General features: G+C 48.1%; 1 protein-coding gene across 3 annotated transcripts in view; it reads right to left on the reverse strand.

Annotated features, from left to right (window-relative positions):
- gse1b (Gse1 coiled-coil protein b) overlaps window positions 1-23591 on the reverse strand; it is a 173885-nt gene that overhangs the window by 12344 nt on the left and 137950 nt on the right. For 2 of the 3 annotated variants that reach the window (XM_084357511.1, XM_084357510.1), the window contains exons 3-6: window positions 13113-13310; window positions 6082-6290; window positions 877-1043; window positions 470-661 (exon numbers count right to left, since the gene is read on the reverse strand). In XM_084357511.1, the coding sequence (XP_084213637.1) occupies window positions 470-661; window positions 877-1043; window positions 6082-6290; window positions 13113-13310 (766 nt within the window). The remainder of the gene's footprint in view (window positions 1-469; window positions 662-876; window positions 1044-6081; window positions 6291-13112; window positions 13311-23591) is intronic. The other variant, XM_084357512.1, reaches the window with a different exon arrangement.

Raw genomic sequence — 23591 nt, forward strand, 5'->3', positions numbered from 1 at the left:
GCAGCAGCTTGTCATATGGTGCAATATATAATGCTTTTATTGATGACTCATCCGACATGATAAACTCTGCTCTCATGTGTTGCACATAGTGCAAGAATGCAATTGTTTTGAAGTGATACTTCCTGCTCATAATGATACTGTGAGTTCTCTTATTTTGTTATTCTGTCACTTTGCCTTTTGTTTACCTTGAACCCAATTTTTTTTATCTGCACAGCCATCTGTCTTAGACACATCTCACTTCACCTCTCCGACACTCGATGAAATTCCCCCTCCAGTTAAATAAATCTACAAACAACTAAATATTTTACCTCTGGGAACACGAATTCAAGGTCAGCTATTCACTAATGCGTTTACTGCTGAGTCGTAGCAGTACCAGTACTTAGTTCAGCCATATGCACTTGGTTTGCACAATTTGCTCTCAGAGGAAATGGGTGCCAAGTCAACAAAACAAATTAAATGAGAGGTTTACCTGTATGGCGTGAAGGAAGGGTGGGGCAGGTAGCTGGGGTGGTAGTAGGCAGCTGCTGCAGCTGCAGTGGCGGGGTCCAGGCCCAAGGGCAAAGAGGGCATGCGGAGGGCATCCTCGGTCGTGGCGTAGGGCCTGAAACCACGGAGGTACTCTTCTGGTACAGGACCAGCGTTAGGCATCTGTCTGGGCAAGCTGAAAGTAAGAGAAGGGGTATAACGGAGAGAAGCAGTGGTTAGCTTGATTTGTGTGCGTGCAAAATGACCAATTTTAACAAGAAACTCATTTGTATGTTTATTGCGGCTTCTTAATTCACCAAGTTCAATAAACCCATGACTAAGCATCTAGAGAATTCCTTGAAAACAACCCCACAAATCCACAGAAAACAGGCAGAGCAGTGTGTGACTCACTTGAGGGGCTGGAAACGTGAATCCTGCATGACAGCACCGGGGGTGAGACCAAAGGCATAGGGGTTTCCCAGGAGGTGGGCAGGGACTGAGGGGCCACCCTTTTCCTGGGGGAGGGTCCCCTCTGCACCCAGACGTTCCCTGCTGGCCCCACGAGGCCCCGAGTCAGCCTGGAGAGAGATACAGAGAGAGAGTCTTAGTCATTGTTCGCGAGGACCTGTGACCGTCACGGTTGTCAGTGCTCATGGAGTCCATCCCGTGAGGGGAGAGACGGGGGGAAGAATAGGCCTGTTTATGGTGCAGCAGCGTCCCTCACCCTACCTCAGGCACTTTTATCCACTTTCTCACACAAACCTCCTCCCCGTAAAAACAGACGGATCAACATTTCTCTGAGGGGAATGTATGTTGAAACGGAGGCAGCAGGCAGAGACTGGTGAAAAACGGCCTCACCATTTTTCCCTAATTGTAAACAAGAGATGTCGTCCTTATGATCGATGAGGATGTGGTAATGGTAGATGTACAACAGCAGAGCTTCAAGAGAGATGATGACTTTGATCTTGGCAAAGTGTGTGTGTGTGGGTACATAACTTGCACTAACATCTACAGGGAAGACAACAAAGACCAAAAGCAACATCCCTCTGCCTCTCCTTCTCCTTCTTTCTCTTCCCTCTTCTCTTTCACCTCCCTCCCTCCCTTTGGCAGCAAGCCTGGTCTCACTTATCCAATCCCACAACAAACACACATACGCACTCAGCAGGCACATTCACCGTTTCAGAGCTACAAAGACATCCTGCTGTGGGAGTGGGAGTGCATTTTCTGAAGCTTTGGTTTCCCTCTGCCTACAAATGCTATCGCAGAACAGAGAAAACTTACAACCCTTGTAAGTTGTACACGGAAATTGTTTACGGGGGGACATACAGTCGAGGAGGATTTTCACAGGTATGGCGGAACAGTAAGCTCATCTCCCGCAAAACGAGACTTCAAGTTGAAGTTGGCAAGGGAACAACTAAGACGGTAAGGAAGTACAGAGATGAAGACATAAAGAAGGGGAGTGAGAGGAGAAGGCAGTCCTTGCCCCACTAAATTAACCTCCTGGCTGCCTGGAATTAGAGAGAGACCCAACAGAAGCACTGCCCTCTCCCTCGCTACAGCCTCTGATAAAATAAATCCAATTTAGGGAGCCATTACCTCCACGTCCGGCTCTGCAGCCACTGACCCAGGCTGACACCGATGCGCTAACATCCAATATTAAACGCCTCTAATGTTCAGACCCCCCACATCCCCCGCTTGTTTCTTAGACGCCCCCACTTTCCAGTGGTTTAATGCTACTGTTTGCTCCTTGTTGTTTGCTGCGCTTCACTTAACAGTAAGGCACTCTACTCAAACATCCTGTCCCCGTTACCCCCTCCCACTCCACTTCCATCCTCTCTAAGCTTTATGAGCAAAGGGAGAAGAAGGCCTCCAATCAGCAGCCAACTGGAAAAGAGGTTCACATATGTCAGATGAACTCAGTATCAGATAGTGGTTTGGTTGCCGCAAGATGCCAGGCTCTCCGTTTGCTCTTTGCTCCTTCTCCTCTTTTTTCCAAAAGGTCTTTTTTTCACTATCTGCCTAGCTGTCTGGAAGTCTCAGTAAAAGCCCTCTTGATATTTGTGGAAATAAATAGACACACATTCATTCAAATTTACAGTATTAACATGCACACATGCAATTTCTCTTCATAAGCATCATACAGATGCACTGCTGCAGGTCCATACTGCTGGTGGGAAACGCATCTCGAGTAATCTGCTTGTAAATACAGGAAGCTCTGCTTTCTATCACCCTGTCTGTCAGATAATCAATTGCTATTATCACACCGATGACAGCTTTGCTAACCAAGTCATCTGAGTTACGGAAAGCTGTCATCGCTGCATGACGAACATCACTGATGCTACAGGTCAATGTATCCATTTACGTAGGTTTGCCGTGTTACGTGTGAGGAGGTGGTGGCAGCCTGATATACCATCCAAGTTCCACCTTTTACTCAGTCTGTGCCCCAACTTAACCACTGGTCAAGCTGCTGCATCAGGAACAGCTTTGAATAGAAGATACTTTCAGTTAGATAATATCGCATCTCACGATATTTGGGCTAGACAATATTGTGATATAAAATTTTGGATATTGCCCCGAGCCTAGAATCAGCTTTTTTTTGCTCAGTATTTGTTCGCGTTAAAGGATTTTGAACAAAAATAGGTGACAGTACACCAAAACAGACGCATATATAAATATAGTGTACATATAAAACGCAACAATGATAAGCATCAGGAAAATCTGTGTTATAATTAAGTTAGAAATGTTGATATCTGACTGTTTATCTGGTGAATAAATCGCTGTAATGAATCAAATGTGGGTTGAAACTGTGTTCAACATCCTGCGTCATACACAGTTTGTGTGTGACGGGGGCATGGTTTCATAATCATGGCTATGATTCAATAACTGTCAATTGGTGCAATTGCCAGGCACAGATTACCATTAAAATTGAATCAACCGTTCCTTTCTAATAAACTTCACAGAAATCCCGTTGTGCGAAGATGAAACAAGGATGCCTCTAAAAACAACAAAGCGTGATGCTGCTTGCGCAATTGTGCAACAGACTGGCCTCTGTTTCCTGCTTTTACAATTAATATTGTCGCTGAAAACCAGTGAGTCCCTCTTACACGAGAGATGATCAAAAAATGCAGAAGCTTGTTTGTAAATGAGAATGTGTACATATTGCTGCCACTGCCTGAGCTCAGTCACTGTTTGCGTATGCCTGTGCATGCCTGTGTGGATGCACGCCTGTAGAAAGACATGCAAAAAGGTGTGGGTGTTAACAGGTCGACACCTTGGAGAAGCACACACACACACCGCAAAGACAGATCCTTCCATCTCCATTAGAGAGGCCCCTTAGTTACTCAGGCACCTACACGTCCAACCAGACGTCCTATTTTGACCTTTCACACTACCCAAAAAAAAAAAAACAGCCCTCTACTCTCTAACACACACTGTTCACAAGCAGCATGACATATACACACGGCACAGAGCGCAAATACAAGCACTCAGACTCAAAGACACATCCATTAACAGCCATCTTCCTCTGCATGAGCCAGGCCCCTGTAACCCCCAGTGAGGGTGGGAGACCCCGCGCATTGTGGAGCGCTCGTTTACGCCTCTCAGATGGAGCCATGAATCCAAATTGCCAATTAAAAAGCAATTACAGGCAGCAGCGGGAGCAGACTCCTGCAGTCATTAAAGCAAAATGCCAACGCACCAAGCCCTCCCCTCCTTCGCTGCCTATCACCCCCGCCCCCCCCCTGAACGACAGACTCATATCTCAGCCAGAGACACACTAATCAACCCTTCTAACACACAGAAAGCAGGACACACACACGTACACACAGCAACAAACAAGCTTTTCTTGGGTGCTTTACAGCCTCTGTATGGAACTATTTTCTCTGAATATCAGATTCTCCTTTGTCTTAAACTCTTCTCCTGCTGTTTGTGTCGCCTTGTCCTTGTTACCAACACATGGTAAACACGAGTTGCTCATGACATGGCACGAAGGTATTTTACCGAAGAGAAGATGCGGCATAAAACTTGCATGATAAAAGTAGACGTGTAGAGTAAGAGAAGGAGATTAGGGCCCTTCTTTCCTGATGCATCCTTCCTGATCAGCGCTGAGCAACAGAAGCTCCAGACAGCATCATCTGTATTTAAGAGGGACAGTTTGATGGCGCGTATGTATTTGTGTGTCCTCTGACTCTTTGTGACCACAGAGCTATATGTGCTCGCTGAAGCGGCACCGCGGAAATAGGGGGAAATGCTACGTGACGCCAGCTTCTCCTGACTCATGCCCCGCCGCTGTCCCCCTCAACCTCTACCCCCTCATCTCAGCCTCTCCCTTGTCCACATCACCTCCCTTAACCTCCTCATTCTTTGGCTTGGTGGCCCCAAGGTGCTGGAGGCACCACAAACCCAGTGACACGACCTTTTAAATTTGAGCTCGACCTCTCGCGCGCACACAAACGCCGCCCAAAAGCACGCAAGCACATGCAAACAGACACACAGGATAAGCTTCAATATACAGGCATGTGGACGGCAGTGGAGGGCTTTTATTTCTTGATTTATTTTCGTGTTATGCTGAAGAAATGGCAAAAAATAAAAAAAGAGATGACATCAGCGGGAGGGTTCCCCTGTCCCTCCAGCCCCTCCCAGCTCTGGTTGACCCTTGAACTGCAGAAGGGTAATTTTGTAAAAGCTATAGTTACAGAGGGTGAGGGTCAGGGGGGTTGTCCAGGGGAGAGGACAATGGCCTGGATGCTACCACACACTGTTGGCTGGCTGACCTCCTCGCTCACCCTGTGCTACCCCCCCCCTCCCCCGTCTCCGGGGAACCGTCAAAGCGTCTCGGAGAGTTTCCGCATGTTGCCGAGTGCTGTTCATAACCGTGCGCTTGGCCTCGACTATTAGCCCTGAGCTGAGATAAGAAGGCTTAGAGCAAGGCCATAATCCATAATCCACTCCTTATCAAAGCAAGCAGCTCTCCCTCTCTCTCTCTCTCTCTCTCCCTCTTTTTTCTCTCTCCCCCACTACGTAACAGAGAGCGGGTGTCCGGGGTGACGAGGCTGAGGATGCACTTGACTGCTTAAGTGTACAGGGTGAGGCTGGAGGTGTGAGGGGTTAGGAGGCTAAAGGCTACGGACTTGGGAGGGGCTTGTCCAAGGGCGAGAGGGCTCAGTGGGAAGGGGGGGGGTTAGGGGCTGGAGGGGCACAGATGTTAGCTGCCGTTGAGGCTGTCACCTCGACGTCCCAGTGGCAGCTGGCATTGTTTAACTCGTGGAGCCATGAGGAGGGGGTGGTGGTGAGGGGAGGTTTGGGGGAAAGCAGGCATTCATAGACCTGCCAGCTATGTCACATGTACATATGTCAAATACATACGGCTGCACTGTGGGTTACAGGCCGTCTACTAAACCCATTAATCCCTCGAGAGCCTGTCTGTGGTTATGTTTGTGCTAGCAGGCAAGCTCAAGAATGAGAACATTTGAACGCTGCCTGAACAGCCACAGAGAGAGAGACAGAGAGGAAGAAGCAAAGAGAGAAAATCATAAAGAGTAACCGAAAGGAAAAAAAGGGAAGTATGAAAAGACAGGTTCAAGGTCGACGCGAGGAGGTGTTTGATTGTGGTTCTACCTGGCGTCCCTCGTTCCTCCAGAGGCCGTTGCTAGTCTTTGTTGGAGCAATGGTGACTACAGGTGGAGTGTTTGGCACGCCGTGGCCGGCGGGGGGAACCAGGACGGGCCCTGGACCGAGGGGACCCCTCTTGGGTGTGCTGACTGGAGAGCTGTGGTTGGTGGCCGGGGAGGACACTGGAGAGGACTCACTGCTGATGGAAGATGCAGCTGGGGAAAGACAGAAAGAAGGAAAGAAAAAGATGAGACAAGCGAACAGTCTGTGTCTTGCTCTATTAATAAAACAGCAAATGTAACAACAGTACTGTATGATCCTGTAGCTCCTTCGCTTGGGAATGAAAAGGGCTGCAGTACGACAATGGCAACAAATAACACACACACACACAGAGGGCCAGATGGATGGCCCTAGGCCCCTATTATGAAGTGACAGTGATCAGGATGAGCAGCCCTGTGAGAGTCACACAGCCTTGACATGCAGGACACAGACACACAGACACACACACACACACACACACACACACACAGCAAGAACTCACTGGCATACTGAATGTATATACAGTCAATGGCGCTTGCAGCCACACACAGCACACCCCCCTCCACCACACACGCACACACACAGCAGGTGGTGAAAAGCTGGCCCAATGAGCTTCTCTGCTGCGCTGTAGCTGTGCCACATTAACAAAGCCCTCCAGGGAAACCCTGTAGCGCAGGGTCACGGTCTGGTCACATGCCTCGCTTTCCACACATCTCGCTTTCTCTCTCTTTCGTTCCAAAGCTCTCTTATGATATGCTCCCATTCACATACGTTTATCACTGCGATTTTTCATCCTTCCAACCTTACATCTACCCCCCTTCCCCATACAGCCGACACCCTCTGCCCTTCTCAACTGTGTCCACTGCCTCCTCCTCTCTGTCTTATCTCATCCTTCTGTCTTCCCTTCTTTTCTTTATTTTCCCTTTGCTCTCTCCTGTGTGTTAACCTGCGTGTTGCTTCTCTTCTTCTCCTCCCTTCCTCCGCCTCTCCTCCTGACAGTACAGTGTGCTGAGTGTCTCCTCCTCTCAGAGTAAGCGCAGCATTACACAGTCAAACTGGGTCACAACCCTATCACTGGGACGCACACTTCGGCGCTGCAGCGAGGACAACGGGACACGTGAGTGTTTATGCGCGCGTGTGCAGGTAGTGCGCTTTTTGTGCATCAGTTTGCTTAAATGCAGCAGCTGAAACCTCAGGCCAGTTTCAGGTCTACTTCCTCTCCAATTATCACCATCAAAACAAAAAACCACACCATCTTTCTACCCAACCACCATTTCTACCCGTGCTCGGGTTTCCGTGGCAACGTAACCTAACAGACAACGTCAGCTTATGGAAGGTGCGGTTAAGGATATTGACCGATTTTAAACACCTCATTCTAACTAATACCACTAAATAATGGAAAGAATCGATAATGGCAGTGAGGTGAAGCTGAAGATCTATGCGTGAGTGGTTGTGAGAGCAGCCAGGGGAGGGTGGGTGAAGGAAAAAAAAAAGATGTGTGTGGAAAAGATTGTGATGATACATGTGAGGTGAGACATGAAAATGAAAAATGATGGGAGATCGGGTGTGATTGGGAAAAAAAAAAAAACCAGAGTGCAAAAGAGGTGCGAGGTGAGGCGAGAGATGGAGTGGAGAGGGAAGCAGAGATATACGGGGTGCAGATGGGTGAGTGGGTGGCGGGTACAGGATGGGGAATATTGAAGGGGGGGGGGCATATCTTGTCTGCACAATGGCAATTAGTGGCCTAACCCCCCCTCACCTCAGAGAGCCATTACTCTCCCGTGCAAGACTAGGCCAATCAATAGCAGCCCACTCAGCCTGGGGAATGGAGCTACACTTAATACAGCTCTAGTGTCACAGCCTATTCACTCACCACACACAGACACATACACACACACTCACAACATGCATACGTAAGGCAAGGATGGGGGAACAAATAAGGCTGGCGGGAGGGAGAGAGGGAGGGAGGGAGTGGGGGTGATCACAGTGAACTGCTAAGCAACAGACCCCCCCCCCCCCCCCCCATCTCCTCCTCTTCCTCCTCCTTTTCCATGTCGAAGCAAAGCAGACAGGAGAAGAGGCAGGGCAGACTAAATAATTAAGAGAGCAGGAAGAGAAGCAGGTGAGGGGAAGAAGGGAATAAAGGAGACAAGGACCGTCTCACAACGGCTTCATTCTCTTCTCGCAGCCTGCAGAATCTGTGCACACTTCTAGGCCTCGACACACACAAAAACACAAACAGCTATTATTCGTCTATCCTTCCCTCCCTCCTCCTCCTCCTCCTCTCGAACACAACCACCACCCGCCCACCACCTCTTCATACACCCCAAATCCTTTTCCTTCTGTTCTTCAAACACAGTGCCTGCCAACCAGACGTAGATCTGTCAGACTCACAATTTTCATCAACACATTTACAACACTTAAGGGCTCAGGGAATTGTCCAAGAGTGGTTACATGTGTGCATCTCATCTATGTATGTTTCTTCCTATTTAAACCACAGAAAGTCATGTGTGTCCTTAAGCCTCTTTCCCCCTCATCAAGCCTCCATCCCTCATCCAAGATTTCCTCTTGTCCATTTTCAACCCTCCTGCTCCAATTTCCAATTCCTGTCTCCGCCCCTCCCTCCCTCACATCACGGTGCCATCTGATAGGAGAAAAATCACACAAGAGGCATGTGATTGGCACCAAGCTGGTGTCATTTCTGCCATATGCTCCTCCCCTCCCATCTATACAGAGAGAAGATGGCCATACATGCTGGCCCTGTAGGGAGCCAGAGGACGAGGAGGAGGAGGAGGAGAGCAGCACAGCCCTCGTCCCCAGAGTCGAAACGAGGCTCATCAGCTCTCAACCTGCACTTCATTAGCTGTACTGATTGTCACTTGCTTGCTGTGTAGGGGTTGTGTGTGTGTGTGTGTGTCGTGGTGATGGGGTCGGGTGGAGAGCGAGTGAGGGACAGAAGAGGTAAAGACAGAAGGAAGGAGCGAGGAGAAGAGAGAAAGAAATCAGGCGCTGTCTCAGTCCCAAGCTGTGTGTGATTAATGTGAAGCTCCTTTCTCTATCGCCTCCTCTATTACCAGTCCCACTCTCCCAGACTGCCTCCACACTTGACCGCTCAAGCTGAGCCACACATGCGCACACACACACACATACATACACACACACACACACACACACACACACATACACAGACGCACAAAGATGCAAGCAACAGCGGCAGCAACAAACAAACAAACCAAGCTGTGGTCAGAGGCTGCGGCCGAGTGTTACTGTGTGGACGGCACCTTTTACTTCGGCCGCTGACCCGATCAAAAAGCAAAAAAAAAAAAAAAAAAAAAAGTCACTACAGCTACAGCTGGGGGCGGGACATAGCAGTGAATCCCACTGGATGACTGAGTCTTGATGGGAGGACAACGCTGCACAAAGATGGCCCCTACCAATTCTCTGCCACCGCCGCCTCTGCCAGAAACCCCAACCATAGCCAGCCCCCAGCCCTGCCAGGCAGAAGGTGCTCTCCTCCACCCCGCCAACACACCCACCCCACCCGCCTCCCTCCCAGCATGCATTACAACAACATCAGCACTTAATTAAACAGTCCATTTCACACCTGGTGTGCATAGCAGTGCCCAGCCAACCCTGCATCCATATGCCACCCCACCAGCACACGCTAGCACAAGCCTCAACACGTGCACTCTAACACACGCAAGCATCCCCGTGCGTACAGACACACAATAACCACTGATGCACACAAAACGCCGCACACACCTGCCACGACAGTCTTGGCCACGCAGTGACAACAAGCCACAAAGCCTGTAATCTGCATCACTGAGTGGGGGGAGGGGAGAAGAGCACTGTGTGTGTGTGTTTGTGTGTGTGCGTGCGTGCGTGTGTGCGTGCATGTATGTGTGTGTTGCTGTGCCAGTGAGGGAAAAGAAAGACAGTACAAGATGGCGGATGGAAATAAGAGGAGCAATCCTCTGTGCCTTCTGCTGACTGTACAAACTGTATATTATGCTTAAATGCTGCTCTGCTACCGAGCGGAGTCGTGAGAGGTGTAAGGTTGCTGTGTGTGGAGAGAGAGAGTGGAGGGGGAAGCAAATGAGCTTGTTTGTGAGTGTTTCAGGGACAGTCACAGCCTGAAGGGTTTTGCCTTCAAGAAACACACACACACACATACACATACACACACACCGAGCACAGCGAGGCTGTGTGAGCTCCAGGCAGGCTCCAGATGGAGAGGTCAGAGACACACTGCCCCGCTGTCCCAGCATGCTCTGGGCTCCCAGAAACAAGGGGAGCCTCCAACCGGCCACACACATGCACACACACACACACACACATGTGCAAACACACACGTACAATGTGACAAACACCTCAGGTTTTAACAAATCTACTAATTACTTCCAACTCCTCTCTTTCCCCGCCAGTTCATTCCATCCATCTTGTACACCTTTATTCTCCCTCTCTTCATTCTCTCTCCAGGCAGTGTACTACAGTCGGCATGAGCGCTGTCATGAAATTCTGGCGATGTGTGTGTCTGTGTCTGTGTGTGTGCGTCTAAGAGTGTGTAAGAAGAAACAACTGAGAGGATTAAACCCAGGTCTGCCTAATTAATCAGATATCAGCAGGCCTGCCTTTTTGTGGCAGCGTGTTATCTGTGAGCGGTGTGTGTTCGCGCACACATGTGAGTGCTAGCGTGTGTGTGTTCATGCGAGTGTACATGGGATGAGAGTGTGTCCTTTACGCTGCTCTGATACTCATTATCCATCACCTCCTCTCTTCAGCGCCACACTCGGTACACAGAGCTATTCATTATACTCGCGACAGACAAGTGACGACGTATGTGTGTGTTTGAGTGTGTGTGTGTGTGTATATGGGTGTGTGGGTGTGTGTATAAACAGCAGCCGTGCTCAGGGTCTTAAATCAGTTCAGCGGCCAGTGGCAGTAATACTAGTACTCAAACCTAACTAATTCCTCCAGGCCTTAGGACACTGAGTCATGGCACCTCATATATACCGCACCACTCACCTCAAAGCATCAACCAGAGGGGGGGAGAGACGGAGAAAGAGGGAGAGAGGTTGAGTCAAAGTAGCTAATGAAAGGACAGCAGGCTGCAGCATGCAAAAAAAAATCACGAGGCTTACACAGTTGCAAAGACAACTGTTTGCATGTGTGGGGGCGTTTGGGTGTGTGTGTGTTGCCTATAAATACAGGCTCCGCAGACAGAGAGGTGACTGGAGCTCCAGGGGCTGCATGCCTCCCTGCCCACCCGGAGCCGGAGCTCCCAACACGGGGCAGAGTTGCCCCTTATGCCTAACGGCTGACTCACCCACACATCACTGCCTACACCAGCCGGGCGGCACAGTCAGCAGGCCTCAAAAATAACAAAGGGGCTTTTTTGTGCTTTTAATAAAAAGGTGGCGGAGCTTAATCAGACAGGATCTGGCATCTGTTTGTATGACAAAGACACAGACAGGAGATCTCTGCCTTAGTAGATTGTGAATTACAAATAGAACGGGGCACACATATTCTCACCTTGCAGCACAATGAAAAATAAAAAAGCAGAGGTTATTAAGAGGAGATTAAAAAAAAACATGACTAAGAAAATGAAATCCGTGTGTTCTCTAGCTGCAAAAAAGGGGGACGAGCGACAGAGATGAGAAGGAAAATTTCCAATAAAAAACGTCCACGATAAAATAAAAAGCCAAGACTGAACTCATTTCTGAGAGAGACGGAGCAAAGAGAAAGTAACAGGGGTGGCATGTAGGATTGAGGGAGCGGAGAGAGATGAAGGGGAGAAGGATTGAGAGGGAGGTGACTAGAGGTTGGGGCTGGGCGCTCTCTCCGTGTGGGTAATAAATCATTTGCAGGATTCTTCTGGGTCCCAGGCTGCACTGGACTGGGGGGCAAGGTGTCCTGGGACAGCCAGGAAGGAGGGGACCGTCTGATTTAGGAGCCAGAGCAAGGGTGGACAGCTGGGGTAGCTGGGCCTCTCTGGAGCCGAGGCATAGAGCCACACATATGTACATGCATGGATGTACACACCCTTGATGAACTGGACAATAAGGCTCTCCTTTGTTGATTATTGGGTGTTTACATGTGTGTAACTAAGACATACTGGGGACATGGGTTTCAGAAATACTTGCACGCACATGTGTTTTAGAGGCCAGTTTTTCATACAGGAAACGAAGAAAGCCACAACCCGTCCCCGAGCACCTACATAAACACATTTGCATTTGAAACAAGAATGTTTCCACCTTAAAGGGATAGGTCAGCATTTCTGAAACAATGATGTATAAGTTGAGGACCAGTAATTCAACCACCTGATGCTTATTTTATCTTCATACACCCACAGCACAGAGCTCTGAGCGATAGGATGTGAAGATAGTGACAATGTATGAAGGGGAATTACCACACCATCACCATCATATACACGTTGACAAGCACGCCCGTGCGTACGTGCACTCACACACAGCACATTAAGTGGGTCAGCTGGTGTGGATCCTCCTCATCCCAGTATCTCCAGAGACTCCGACTAATTCAATCCTGTGTGGATATCATCCCATTGCCATTAGCAGTTCTGCACTGAGCTACACAAACCGGCCATTGAACATATGACCCCACACACAAACGACCAGATACACAACCACACACACACACACACACACAACCACACACACACGGTACACGAGGTACAGAAGACCTAATCCATCAGGTTTACAGTGCTGGATGTAACAATACATTCAGCGCTTATTATGTTTTAATGGTTTGATATTATCACAGTATTTCCAGCAACATGTTATGCAGTCAGATATGAAACATATTGAGATAACATCAAACTTTAACCATAACCTCTAAGCAGACTTTTTACACTTTCGGGATGTTTTGAAACCTGTAGAAATAAATCTCTCTAAAACTTAACTCCATCGCCAAATGACAACCTACACGTTTTCGTACAGTTATCCAGCAGACTCAAACTTGACATTGTCCTGTGGCTTTACCTCGGGGTTCTTCGGCCTGTTTCGCCAGTTTACGGAGGGCTGCAGCGAATCCGGAGTGAGCAGACTGGGCAGCAGGGCTTCCATTGGCTACGATGGAGCCGTTGAGAGGCGACGGGGTGAGTGGGCTGACCGTCGCCGTGGTACGGGTCGCCGTGGAGATCATTCCTAACGATGGTGACTTTGGCTCATGGCTCATGCCTACCAGTGGACAAAAGGGAGGAGATTGGGAAAGTATTAATGATCAATACTGCATTCAGATTAAAGAAGCAACAAGTAAAATGAGCCATGGGGACTTGAGAATTGAAGAAATACGCAAAGACCAGACAGAAATATGCGAACAGAGGAAGGCGCATAGCTCGTTTCCTTGGACACAGAGGCAGTCAGGGCAGAGTGTGGTGCCGGGTATCTGTTTGTGACAGCTTGAGCGGATGGGGATTGGTGGTGCGAGGGGCAGAGGGGCTTTGGTTGTATGCCTCAGGGTCAGAGGTGAGAGGTTAGGAGGGCAGGTCACCCCTCCCTTGCTAAAAGAGCTCCAGTCTGGCTGTGTGTCTGCCGGAGGTCCGTGAGTTTACACAACCCCTCTCCTGAGCATGCGCCAAAGCTACCAGCGTTACTATATTTCTTGTTGGCAGTGTGTTATATTACGGTACATGTTAACAAATTCAGCATACACACATCCAGTTTAGCAACTCATTGGCTCCCTCACACAACTGACACTTTCGAAGAAGAGTCCCATTCATGTTGTCCTTGATCCAATTAATGCTGCCAGGAAGGTGCTACTAAGACCCGTCTCTAATCAGGAGAGAAGAGAATTATAGCAGCATCGTAAGAGGAAATTAACTCCATGTTTCAAAAAGTGAAAGCTGGATATTTTTGAATTTGGACAACATCTTTTTAACGATACAGGGATTTCTTGAGTTCAGAGTTTTCCGTGCAACTCAAAAAAAGAAAATTTAAACATTGAGACGTGACAGATTTTACTGTCACGTCTCTTTCTAGCCTCAGGTTTTTTAAGAGCTGCGTGGCGGTTGAAGAGGTGAGGAGGGTTGAGACGGCTGTCCCTTTCCTTCCTGTGTGTGTGTTTGTGTATGCATGTGTGTGTGTTGAAAGGTGACACCCTGTTGACAGCCCCTCTGTCAGTGGAATCCCTGAATGCCAGAACGGCGTGTGATAGCCCCTACGTGCTCGGGCGAAACAGACACACACACACAAATTAAGGGTGGCTTAAAGGACAGTGTAAATTCAGACTAGCATAGTTTGTGTACGGCAGAGGTATTAAGCGCTACACTTAAACACACACTCTCACACACGCACGAGGGATTGCTCAGAATCCTCCTTAAATCAACATTCAAAGTACACTTCCAGCTAACACAACGACTTCTAAGACAAAGACATGCTCACTGGGATAGAAGCAGCTTACTAACAGTATATCAATAGCGCAATTAGATAAGTAGGAGTTATATCGAGGTTTACCCCCGAGGCGGAGAGGGCTATAAAAAGATCATGTTTCCTCCTGAGATGAGAGCAGAGGCACAGCACCCTGTGTGCGTGTGTGTGGACACACAGCGACAAGTCAGGCATGAGAGAGTGAATAACATTCCCAACACCTCTCAAGTTGTCCTGCCTGTAACCTCCCAGTTACCCAGTGCACTCCGAATGAACCCAGCACACAATTAATAATGGAATTCACAATGACTACTGTCTGAGCAACACACAAGGTGCCATTGAGAGATGAGCAAACAAGCGATAAACACACACCGACTGCCCAGTCCGGTAACGTGACTTTGTCAAGACACTAGGCTGCTGCTCCTGCCTCTCCTCTTTAGAGAAAGTCAGAGAAGGGAGTTGAAGAAACACACACTGAACTTTTTTTCTTTTTGCAAAAAAAAAACCTAACGTACTACAGAGTGCACTGTTTCAACCACAGACATAAAACCACAGCACGGACGTGAGTAACACAGTGAAAGAAGAGACAGACAAGCACAGAACTTGACTAACACACACAGAGGAACATATCCGGAGGTCTGGCAGTGGTTCATGACCCCCCACCCCCACCCCCACCCCCACCCACCCACTCTCCCACCACCCTCTCCTATCCACACAGATTAAAAGCGTGGCCGAAGCTCCTTACTGCACAAAGGAGTGGAGCCGCCTGGATCCCCCATGGCTGCATCTTCACGTTGAGCCCAGCCCAGCACACACCGGCAGCCACCGTCAGGACACACACCATCTTCCTGCTCCTCGTTCTCGCTCTCTTTCTCTCCGTCTATCTATCTCCTCTCCTCTCCTCTCGCCCCGTCCACCCTCTCTCTCTCTCTCTCTCTCTCTCACTCTCTCCCTGCCTTCCTGTCTCTCTCGCTGCCGCTCACAAAGACCGTTTAGAGCTTATCTAACAAAGCAACACACCACACACGCTGCCTATCTCTCCCCTCCTTGCTCTCTCTCTCTCTCTCTCTCTCTAAGTGAGAAAACAGAAATTCTTAACCTAGCAGCTGCTGCGATGTCACATGACCTCACCCCCTCCCCTTCCCTCCCTCTCTCCCTCTCTCTCTCTCCCTTCTCACACTCTCCCTCACTCCTCCTCCTCCTCCTCCTCCTCCCCTCTCAACCTATAATTCCTCAGCCATTTGTAGATAACAGACACAGGCATGCATGCCCTGCCAAGGCGAGCTGTATGAGGGGGAGGGGAGAGGAGAGGAGAGGCGCTGAGGAGGAGGAGGAGGAGGAGGAGGAGGGGAGAGTGCTCAGCCGGTCACCACATCTGACCCCATTGCTGGGGAGCGACAGGCAGTGTGCATGTATGTGTGCATGTATATAGATGGATAGGGAGGAGGTGGGAGGGTGGGAGGGGGGCGCTAGGTTAAAAACGTGAGGCGCTCTTCCCTCCTTGAGACAGCGAGACAGAAAAAGAAAGAGAAGAGGAAAGAGAAAGAAAGAGGGCAAGTCCTGGCCTGTGTCGAGCCCTACTGCACAAGAGAGAAAACCTTTTGTGGTGGAATATCTGCCTCAGTTCACTTCAATTTGCTTTATTAGCATAATTGTTTTCTAACAACTGAAAAAATGCTCATCAGGAAAAATGAAAGGGAGCGACATTCAAAAACAAAAAAGCCATTATCTCTTTACCATTTCACACAAACAAGGAAGTCATACCAAAACTGTGGACGTGCAATCATTTACAGTACAAACACACACATAGGATAAACACAGACACGCACGCTGCAATTACGAGTAGTTTGTTATCAGGGTGGAGGAGACTAATGCGTAATAGTGGCTGGGGGTGGAGGACTCAGGAAAAGAGTAAAAAGCGTGGGTTTGACTTCCCCTCTGTCCGTCCTGCTGTCATTGCAGGGGTGTGAATGAGTCGTTTCTTTAGTCATTTCCTCCTTCCTTCAGTCGCTGCTTTTCTCAGAACAGCGAGGGAGCGAGGGTGATGACAGAGACGGGAGATTATCATTGGGGGTAAAACCACACGGTGGCCAGCATTATGCCAAAGGCCACCGCCCCAACAAAGCTCCTTTCTGTTCCTCCGGCCACGGTCTGTCTCCCCTGAGGCAACACAGGGATGCCAGACTCTCCTCTGTCCTTCTCTGCTGTCTAGCATCACTGAGATCACCCTGCTGGTGTTGGAGAAAAGAGTGTTTCTTTGCCGTCTGTGTTGATGTTGTTTGTCCGAAGGAGCTCGTATGAGGCAACCACAGCATCAGACCGTATCATAGCAGGGTAGGGGCTGAGAGGATAGCAGGTGCTGACCTGGCTTTCCTCAAAAATGATGCTTGATCAGTCTTCCTCTGCTGGTACTCATGGGGCATCCTGCTGGTCTAAGGGTTGACTAGCTTCCCTGGTTTGAGAAAGGCTTTGTTTACGGTTTATAGTTAACAACCTGATCTCTGTGCCCTCATTTCCTGTCAAGTGCATCGTCTCATGTCCAGGAAAGGCTGAAATGCCCTAGAACTACAAAAACAGAAGTGTAGCTTTACGAGAAAGTGGCATATTTCCATTCTTAACAACAGCATTAGAGCTGTGTAATTAACGGGAGTATTATTGTAGCTAACATATGGCCAATTCGCAGAAGCTGCAATTTTTTGATAAAGGTAAAATGTGTGACAAAACAGCATTATAATTAATCCTGATGTACAAATCTTGTTTTCCAGATGTTAAATGTTTGTTTGAAACAGGCCACAACAAATGCTTTCACGGAAAATGAGAAATGTGACACAAAAATGATCATTCCTACTAATCATGCATCATGTGGCAATTGTAATATCTGTCAAAATAATAGCATTACAACTTTTTCAGCATATCATGCAGCCCTAGATTGCTTGGTGAACCACTTCCTTATTCCAAGGCACTGACGATTAAAACAAGCACAATAGGTTTAAGTGGAAATCAATGAATGTATTGAGGTTATGAGGGTGCACATGGTCTAACAAGAGAGCGATTTCTCTCCCATCCGTTGCCACGTTTTCTTCTCTAAACCAGAAAAACAGAGGCCACTTACATCAAGGCTCCCTTTTCAGAGTAATGTACTGATGAATAGCCCTGATCTGAGCCACCCCGGGATGAGTAACGTCTTATGAATTTCCAGATAAGTGAGCCTGCCTCCACCTCTTAACATCACTCAGTTACAACACACTCGCTCTGCATTATAGGGCAGTCCCTGGCCCTTCGTTCTTCAAACATCCAGCAGATGGCATTGTCTCCCAGTTAATGAGAGGGAGTCCTCTAAATGAGACAGCATATGTCACAGTCCTTTAATCCAGTGATCCACAACAGAGAAGTAGATTTTAAATGATATCGCCGCTGTGGATTATGAAGAAGGGACAAAGGCTGCTTCCACTAGCGAGGTTTAGAACATTAATGCAACGGTCTTAAAAGATATGAATAAATTTGATCCGTTGGCTCCGGTGCAAAAGTGTAACATTACTGACAACACAAGGGTTAAAGGAGGCTGTTACACACCAAGCTTCCTGATGCTATTAACCCTTTGAATGCCGTTAGGCCCTAAGGGAAAACAAAACAAAGCCCCGCAAAAAAAAAAAAAAAGGAATGTAGATTACAACAAACCACACACAAACACGATCCCGCCCATACACACACACACAGAGCAGATTGACTGCTAAATGGCATACAGTAAACACACAGTTTTAACACCCCGCTGGGAGTAAAGCCGATCACTAACTCCCATAGTCAAACAAACACACTGACACACACACACACAGTTCCACCCTTTTGCTGGTTGGAATGCAGATTACGCTTTCTTTCTCTCTCTCTCTGTCACACACACACACACACGCGCGCGCACACATGTAAAGTAAATCCTCTTGGCTCCTGTATGCCCCGGCCAGTGGGGAGATAATGCAGTGGCAGCTCTAGCGAGTGGTTAATCTTTAACCAGGAAGGGATTTGCCTATCAGCTCGTTAAAACTAGCAGGCCAGTGCTGCTGGTTCAGCTATCTGATCCAGCCACAAGCCTGGCCTGGCCAAGCCCAACGCAGCATGGACTGGAACTGTACTCGCTACAACGGACCATGCTTTACTTCACTGGGGCGTTCAGGAACAGAGCCAAACCGGTCAGCGTCTGCCCTCAAGTGAGCAATAAAGATGTCGTTGCAATCAACTGGTTGGCTCAACGTGTGTGGTCAGGCGGGTGACTAAAACACCATTTCTTGAAAATCTTGCTCTGCTCGCGTTTGAATGCTTTTGTGGCTCTGGTGTAACACAGCCTCTGTGGTTTGGTGTTTTGTTCCACTCCTACATTCCTGTTCGTACTTTCCTCTAACAAATAGCACCCTCGCTGTGTTCTGCTAATCTCTGTACTATCAGAGCTGTATTTGTGAATACAATACAAACAGTCACCGCCGATTCCCGTTAAACCTAGTGGGAGGCTTTTATTATGAAGCAGCCACCGGAAGTTCATCCTAATTTGTTACTATGATTAAAGGGGCACGGCGATCACAATTTTAATATTTACAATATCAATGAGGTAATAAACTAACTGAATAAACAAGCTGTTCTTAGAAGACAATAAGGTCCTCAGTGTTGAAAACTAAGAGAGTTTGTTTATTTAGTCTGCAAGGCATAATATGTCAAGGGAAAATACGTCAACGATTTTTCTCCTCTGATTAAAATGTCTTCCCCAAAACTACATAGCGCGCCTTTAACAAACAACTGATTAGTGGTATATAGGCGACTCCCTCTTTTTTAGTGCTTTTATGTCAACACACCAGTTTTAAATGCTGCAGGAGGCAATAGTAAACAAGCAGCGGTTTGCAGTTTGTGCAGACAAGCAAGCCTCCAACGCATCATCAAGATAAGCAACACCTTTTCCCCTGCCATGTTGTTGCAGATCTCTGGAAACCCCCTCAATCAGATCATGAATTCTGATCACGAGAGCACAGCGCAGGTACTCAAAAATGGAGGCATCACTCAGTGGGACATCAGACTTCAATCAGAGGACACGGGTTCAACCATCCACCCTGCTGGAATGATCTCATCCACTCGTACAGGAGGGATTTAGAGCTGGCTTAATGAGTACATGTCATCATGAATGGTTGACTGGCTTTCTAGCTGGCTGAAGATGTGCTGACAGTGGGATGAAAAGGACGGGAGGAGGGTATGCAAGAAGTTCAGCATGAAGGGAACTTCTGACTAAAAGACAGAGAGATGTGAAAAATTGAGGGTGCCAGTGATAAAAATACCAGTGATGCAGCAATGTGGATGAAAGCAACCTAGCAAAAACAGGATGTAATATGGGCATTACAGCCACTACCACAGCGAGACTGTGAAGTGCCTCAACCTAAAGTGAGCTTAAAAAGAAGACACCTAGAGTAACCGACTGAATGACAGCAGGAAACATAACTCTGCGGCTGACAAAGTCAACACTTAGTGACGTGCTGTTATAAATAGCACTCATGTACTGTACACATAAGCAGCCTCTGAAGTTGTGATGAAAGAACAAAGGGTGATCTTCAAGCTGGACAGAGAGAGCATAACCCAACGTGAGCAGTGGCTGTACATGCTAATACACATGCAACAAACTGTACAAATAAATGCCGGTCATGATCTCAGATAAACCTGTGCATGCACACGCACGCACACAGTATCCAGGAGCACAGCAGGCTAAACCTGCTCCGGCAGTGCCAGGTTTGTTTGACTTTCGTGATGAGATGTCACAGCAATGTATCCTCGGGTACTATAGAATGGATGTGTGTACGTGTGTGTCTGCACACGCACGCATGTCACATCGTTCACTCCATACCAAAGAGAAAAAAACCCAAATATCAGAGAAATCCTGAAACGGCAGCACTGTGGGTGCAGAGCTGCAGAATCAAAGGCGACAATTCCACTAGAGAATGAGAAAGAAAAGAAGAAAGGAGGGGAAAAGAAAAGGGAGACAAAGAGACAGAGAGAAACGAGGGAGGGAGAGAGAGAGAGAGAGCAAGAGATCAATCAAGAAGCCATAAGAGAGAGACAGGGAGTATTGCCTGTGTCTGAGCTGTCATTATACAGCAGGCCTCCATTATGGAACTACAGCAGAGAACGGAGTACATCTCCCTCTGACCTGGCTCGCTGTCACCGTCTTGAACACACACACACACACCAACACACACACACACACACACCTCTGTGCAAAGAGCAAAGAGAGCAGTCTTCCTACCTTTTACCTTGTGTGGCTTTAAATGATACGGCCGTGTGCGCGAGCGTGCGTGTGTGCGCACACACCTTATTATTCATCCCTCACCTCCTGCTTCTCTTCCTCTCCTTCACTCGCTCTGTATTCACCCCCTCTTCACCACCACCACCCCCACCCACCCAAACTGCCTGCCAGCAGCTTGCAACAAAAACACAGAGATTTCAAAAGACCAGCCGGCATCTCTCTCCCTCTCTTCACCTTCCTCTCTTTTATTCTCCAACACACACAGCCACAGAGAAACAGATTGTGTCTTGAGGGTAGGCACGAGCTGAGATGATTTTCCTCTCCTCTCCTCCTCCCTGCATCCGACTCACCCACCCCAGCAGCGCCATTTCCTCTGTCTGTTAATTACATAGCGGCTGTGGTAGGGGTTGCTGGGGTTCTGCGAGTGAGTGTGTGTGTGTGTCTGTGTGCGTGCGTGCGTGTGTGTGCATGCATGTCATCTGAGGAGTGTGTGGCTGTGTTCTCTGATTCTCTGAGACACCAGCGTGGGCGTATGACAGAACAGTCTGGTTACGCTTCACAACGCTGCTTAGAGAGTGTGAACACACACATGCAGAGACACACACACACACACACACACACACACATTCAGTCACACAAACACACATAAGAGCCTTCTGTCTGTGTCTCTGGCTCTTTGTGGTCCGTGCCCCAGGAGTCAAGCTGCTGTCTGTACGCCCGTGCCCTCTGTAGCCTCTCGCTGAGGGGGGACACAGCCCCGCCGCTCCCCTGACAAGAGGGCCAGCTTCAGCCCCAGCCCAGCTGTTCGACCGAGAAAGGAGGTAGGAAGTCAGCTCTGACTCACAGTCGTCATCATTGTCATCATCGTCATCATCACCAGGCCCTGTCAACTCTCTCTTTTAATCAACCTCACCTGGCTCAGAGGGAGACAGGAAAGGGTGGCAGTGCGGCTCATCCCAGCAAGGCGGGGAGATGTGACAGATGTTGCAGATGAACTCAAAACACAAATAGACGCACGCGTGCAAAGAAGGACCTGTCACGGAGCTTATCATGGTTTCTGCACCTGTGATGCTCTACGCCACACATGCACGCCAACGCTCACACATACACAGGCAGCCCACATGTCTGGGTAAATTGTATTGTTCTGTACTGTTAGGCTCTCGTCGCCTGGGGACATCACTGCATGTAACATATTTCAGTTATCGTCATCTTTCCACTTTCTCCTTCCCCCTCTCCTCATCACTCTCTGTCTCTCCCTCCACACTAGCGTCCTCGGGAAATGAGTGTTGTGTATGGTGGCTCCCTTACACACACTCCTCACTCCATCCTCTGGTTCAACCTCTCTCTCTCCCCTCCATTCTCTCTTTCTCTCTGTGATGTACTCTGCTAGGTTGTGGTTGCCTAATTAGCACTCCAAGTGCTCTGCATGGGCCCCAACTCCCGTGTGGCTCCACCGCATACACACTGCACGCACGCGCGCACACACACACTGCACGCAGCACCCACTTGACTTTCCATAGAAGGGTCTGGTCGCAGAGAGTTGGCCTGTTGTAATCTTGTAATTGGTATAATTGGTGTGCGTTCCTGTTTTAACGTGTTCATGTGATGCTGTATTGTCTGACGAGTGAATCTCTTTCCTCGAGGTGAGCAGGAGACAACTCGCCGTCACCATGGCCACACATCTCAGTGAGTGGCCACCAAGATGAGGTTTCTATTGTCCACAGCTCAGACCCGTGGCGTCGTTTGTTCTTTTCTCTCTCCATTTTTGTAGCACAGAAGCTCAAAGAAGATGCAACAGCATTAAAAAGGTGCAATATGTATGAATTCTCCAACTGTCCAATTCATTTTTTAACAGTTTGGGGCAGCATATCACCAGACTAGCCGCTAACTGCTGCTAACTGTAGCTGCCTTTGGCTCGTTAGCTCAGTTAGCCGTGCAGCTAGTGGTTCAGACTAGGCGTTAGGGACCAAGTGACTGTTAGTTCTTACACCCCGAGCTCAGGAGCTTTGGACCAGGCCAGGCCGGGGTTAGCTGGTTAGCATGCTAACTTCAGTAGCTATCTCTACAACACAATACATAGACATCATAATGTCAAAACTGCTATTTATTCATATTCTTTTAAATATTTTAGCTGATTTTTTAATGTTTTAAACTAATACTAACACATATTGCACCTTTAAAAAGGTCTAAAATCAACAACACATATCCGTAATGTTTAAAAAAAAAATTCAAATCCGTAATTCTATAAAAAAAAACACAGCAACTTATCTTCTTCACCACCTCCAGTTGCTTTAACTTTCAGCAAAACACAGGAAAGAGCAGATAATGGCCAGAGAGTGAGAAAGGAAGTCAGCGAACTAGCTAGCTAGCCTCTCTATTGTTTAGAGACAACAACTTCCATCAAATTCTGTCTTTTGTTTTTGTTTTTAAGAGTAGGGTTACTATGAATTTTAGCACTGGTATTGTTTGGCTGTTTGCTGGACTAGTGGAATGTGTGCAACCTTTCAAAATCAGGCCTACAATGAATGTGCTCTGTTCCGACAAATGAATGAGCCATTCTTTCAAAAGCACAGATCCTCATGACTTCCCCAATCTGCACAGGAAATATACAGAATTGAGATTTAATTTATAGATAAATAATGCACAGTTAACCAGAGCCTCCACATGACCTCAGCTAAAGGTAGAGCCCAAACCACGAGTCAATCAACAAAAAGATAACTGGCAACTACTTTGACAATTGATGAATCGTTTCAGTCGTTTATCGAGCAAAAATTGTGAAAATATTGAACGATATCTCAGGATCCAACTTCTCAAATGGGAGG

Source organism: Pagrus pagrus (genome assembly GCF_965226575.1).
Source record: "Pagrus pagrus genome assembly, chromosome: 1".
NCBI lineage: Eukaryota > Metazoa > Chordata > Actinopteri > Spariformes > Sparidae > Pagrus > Pagrus pagrus.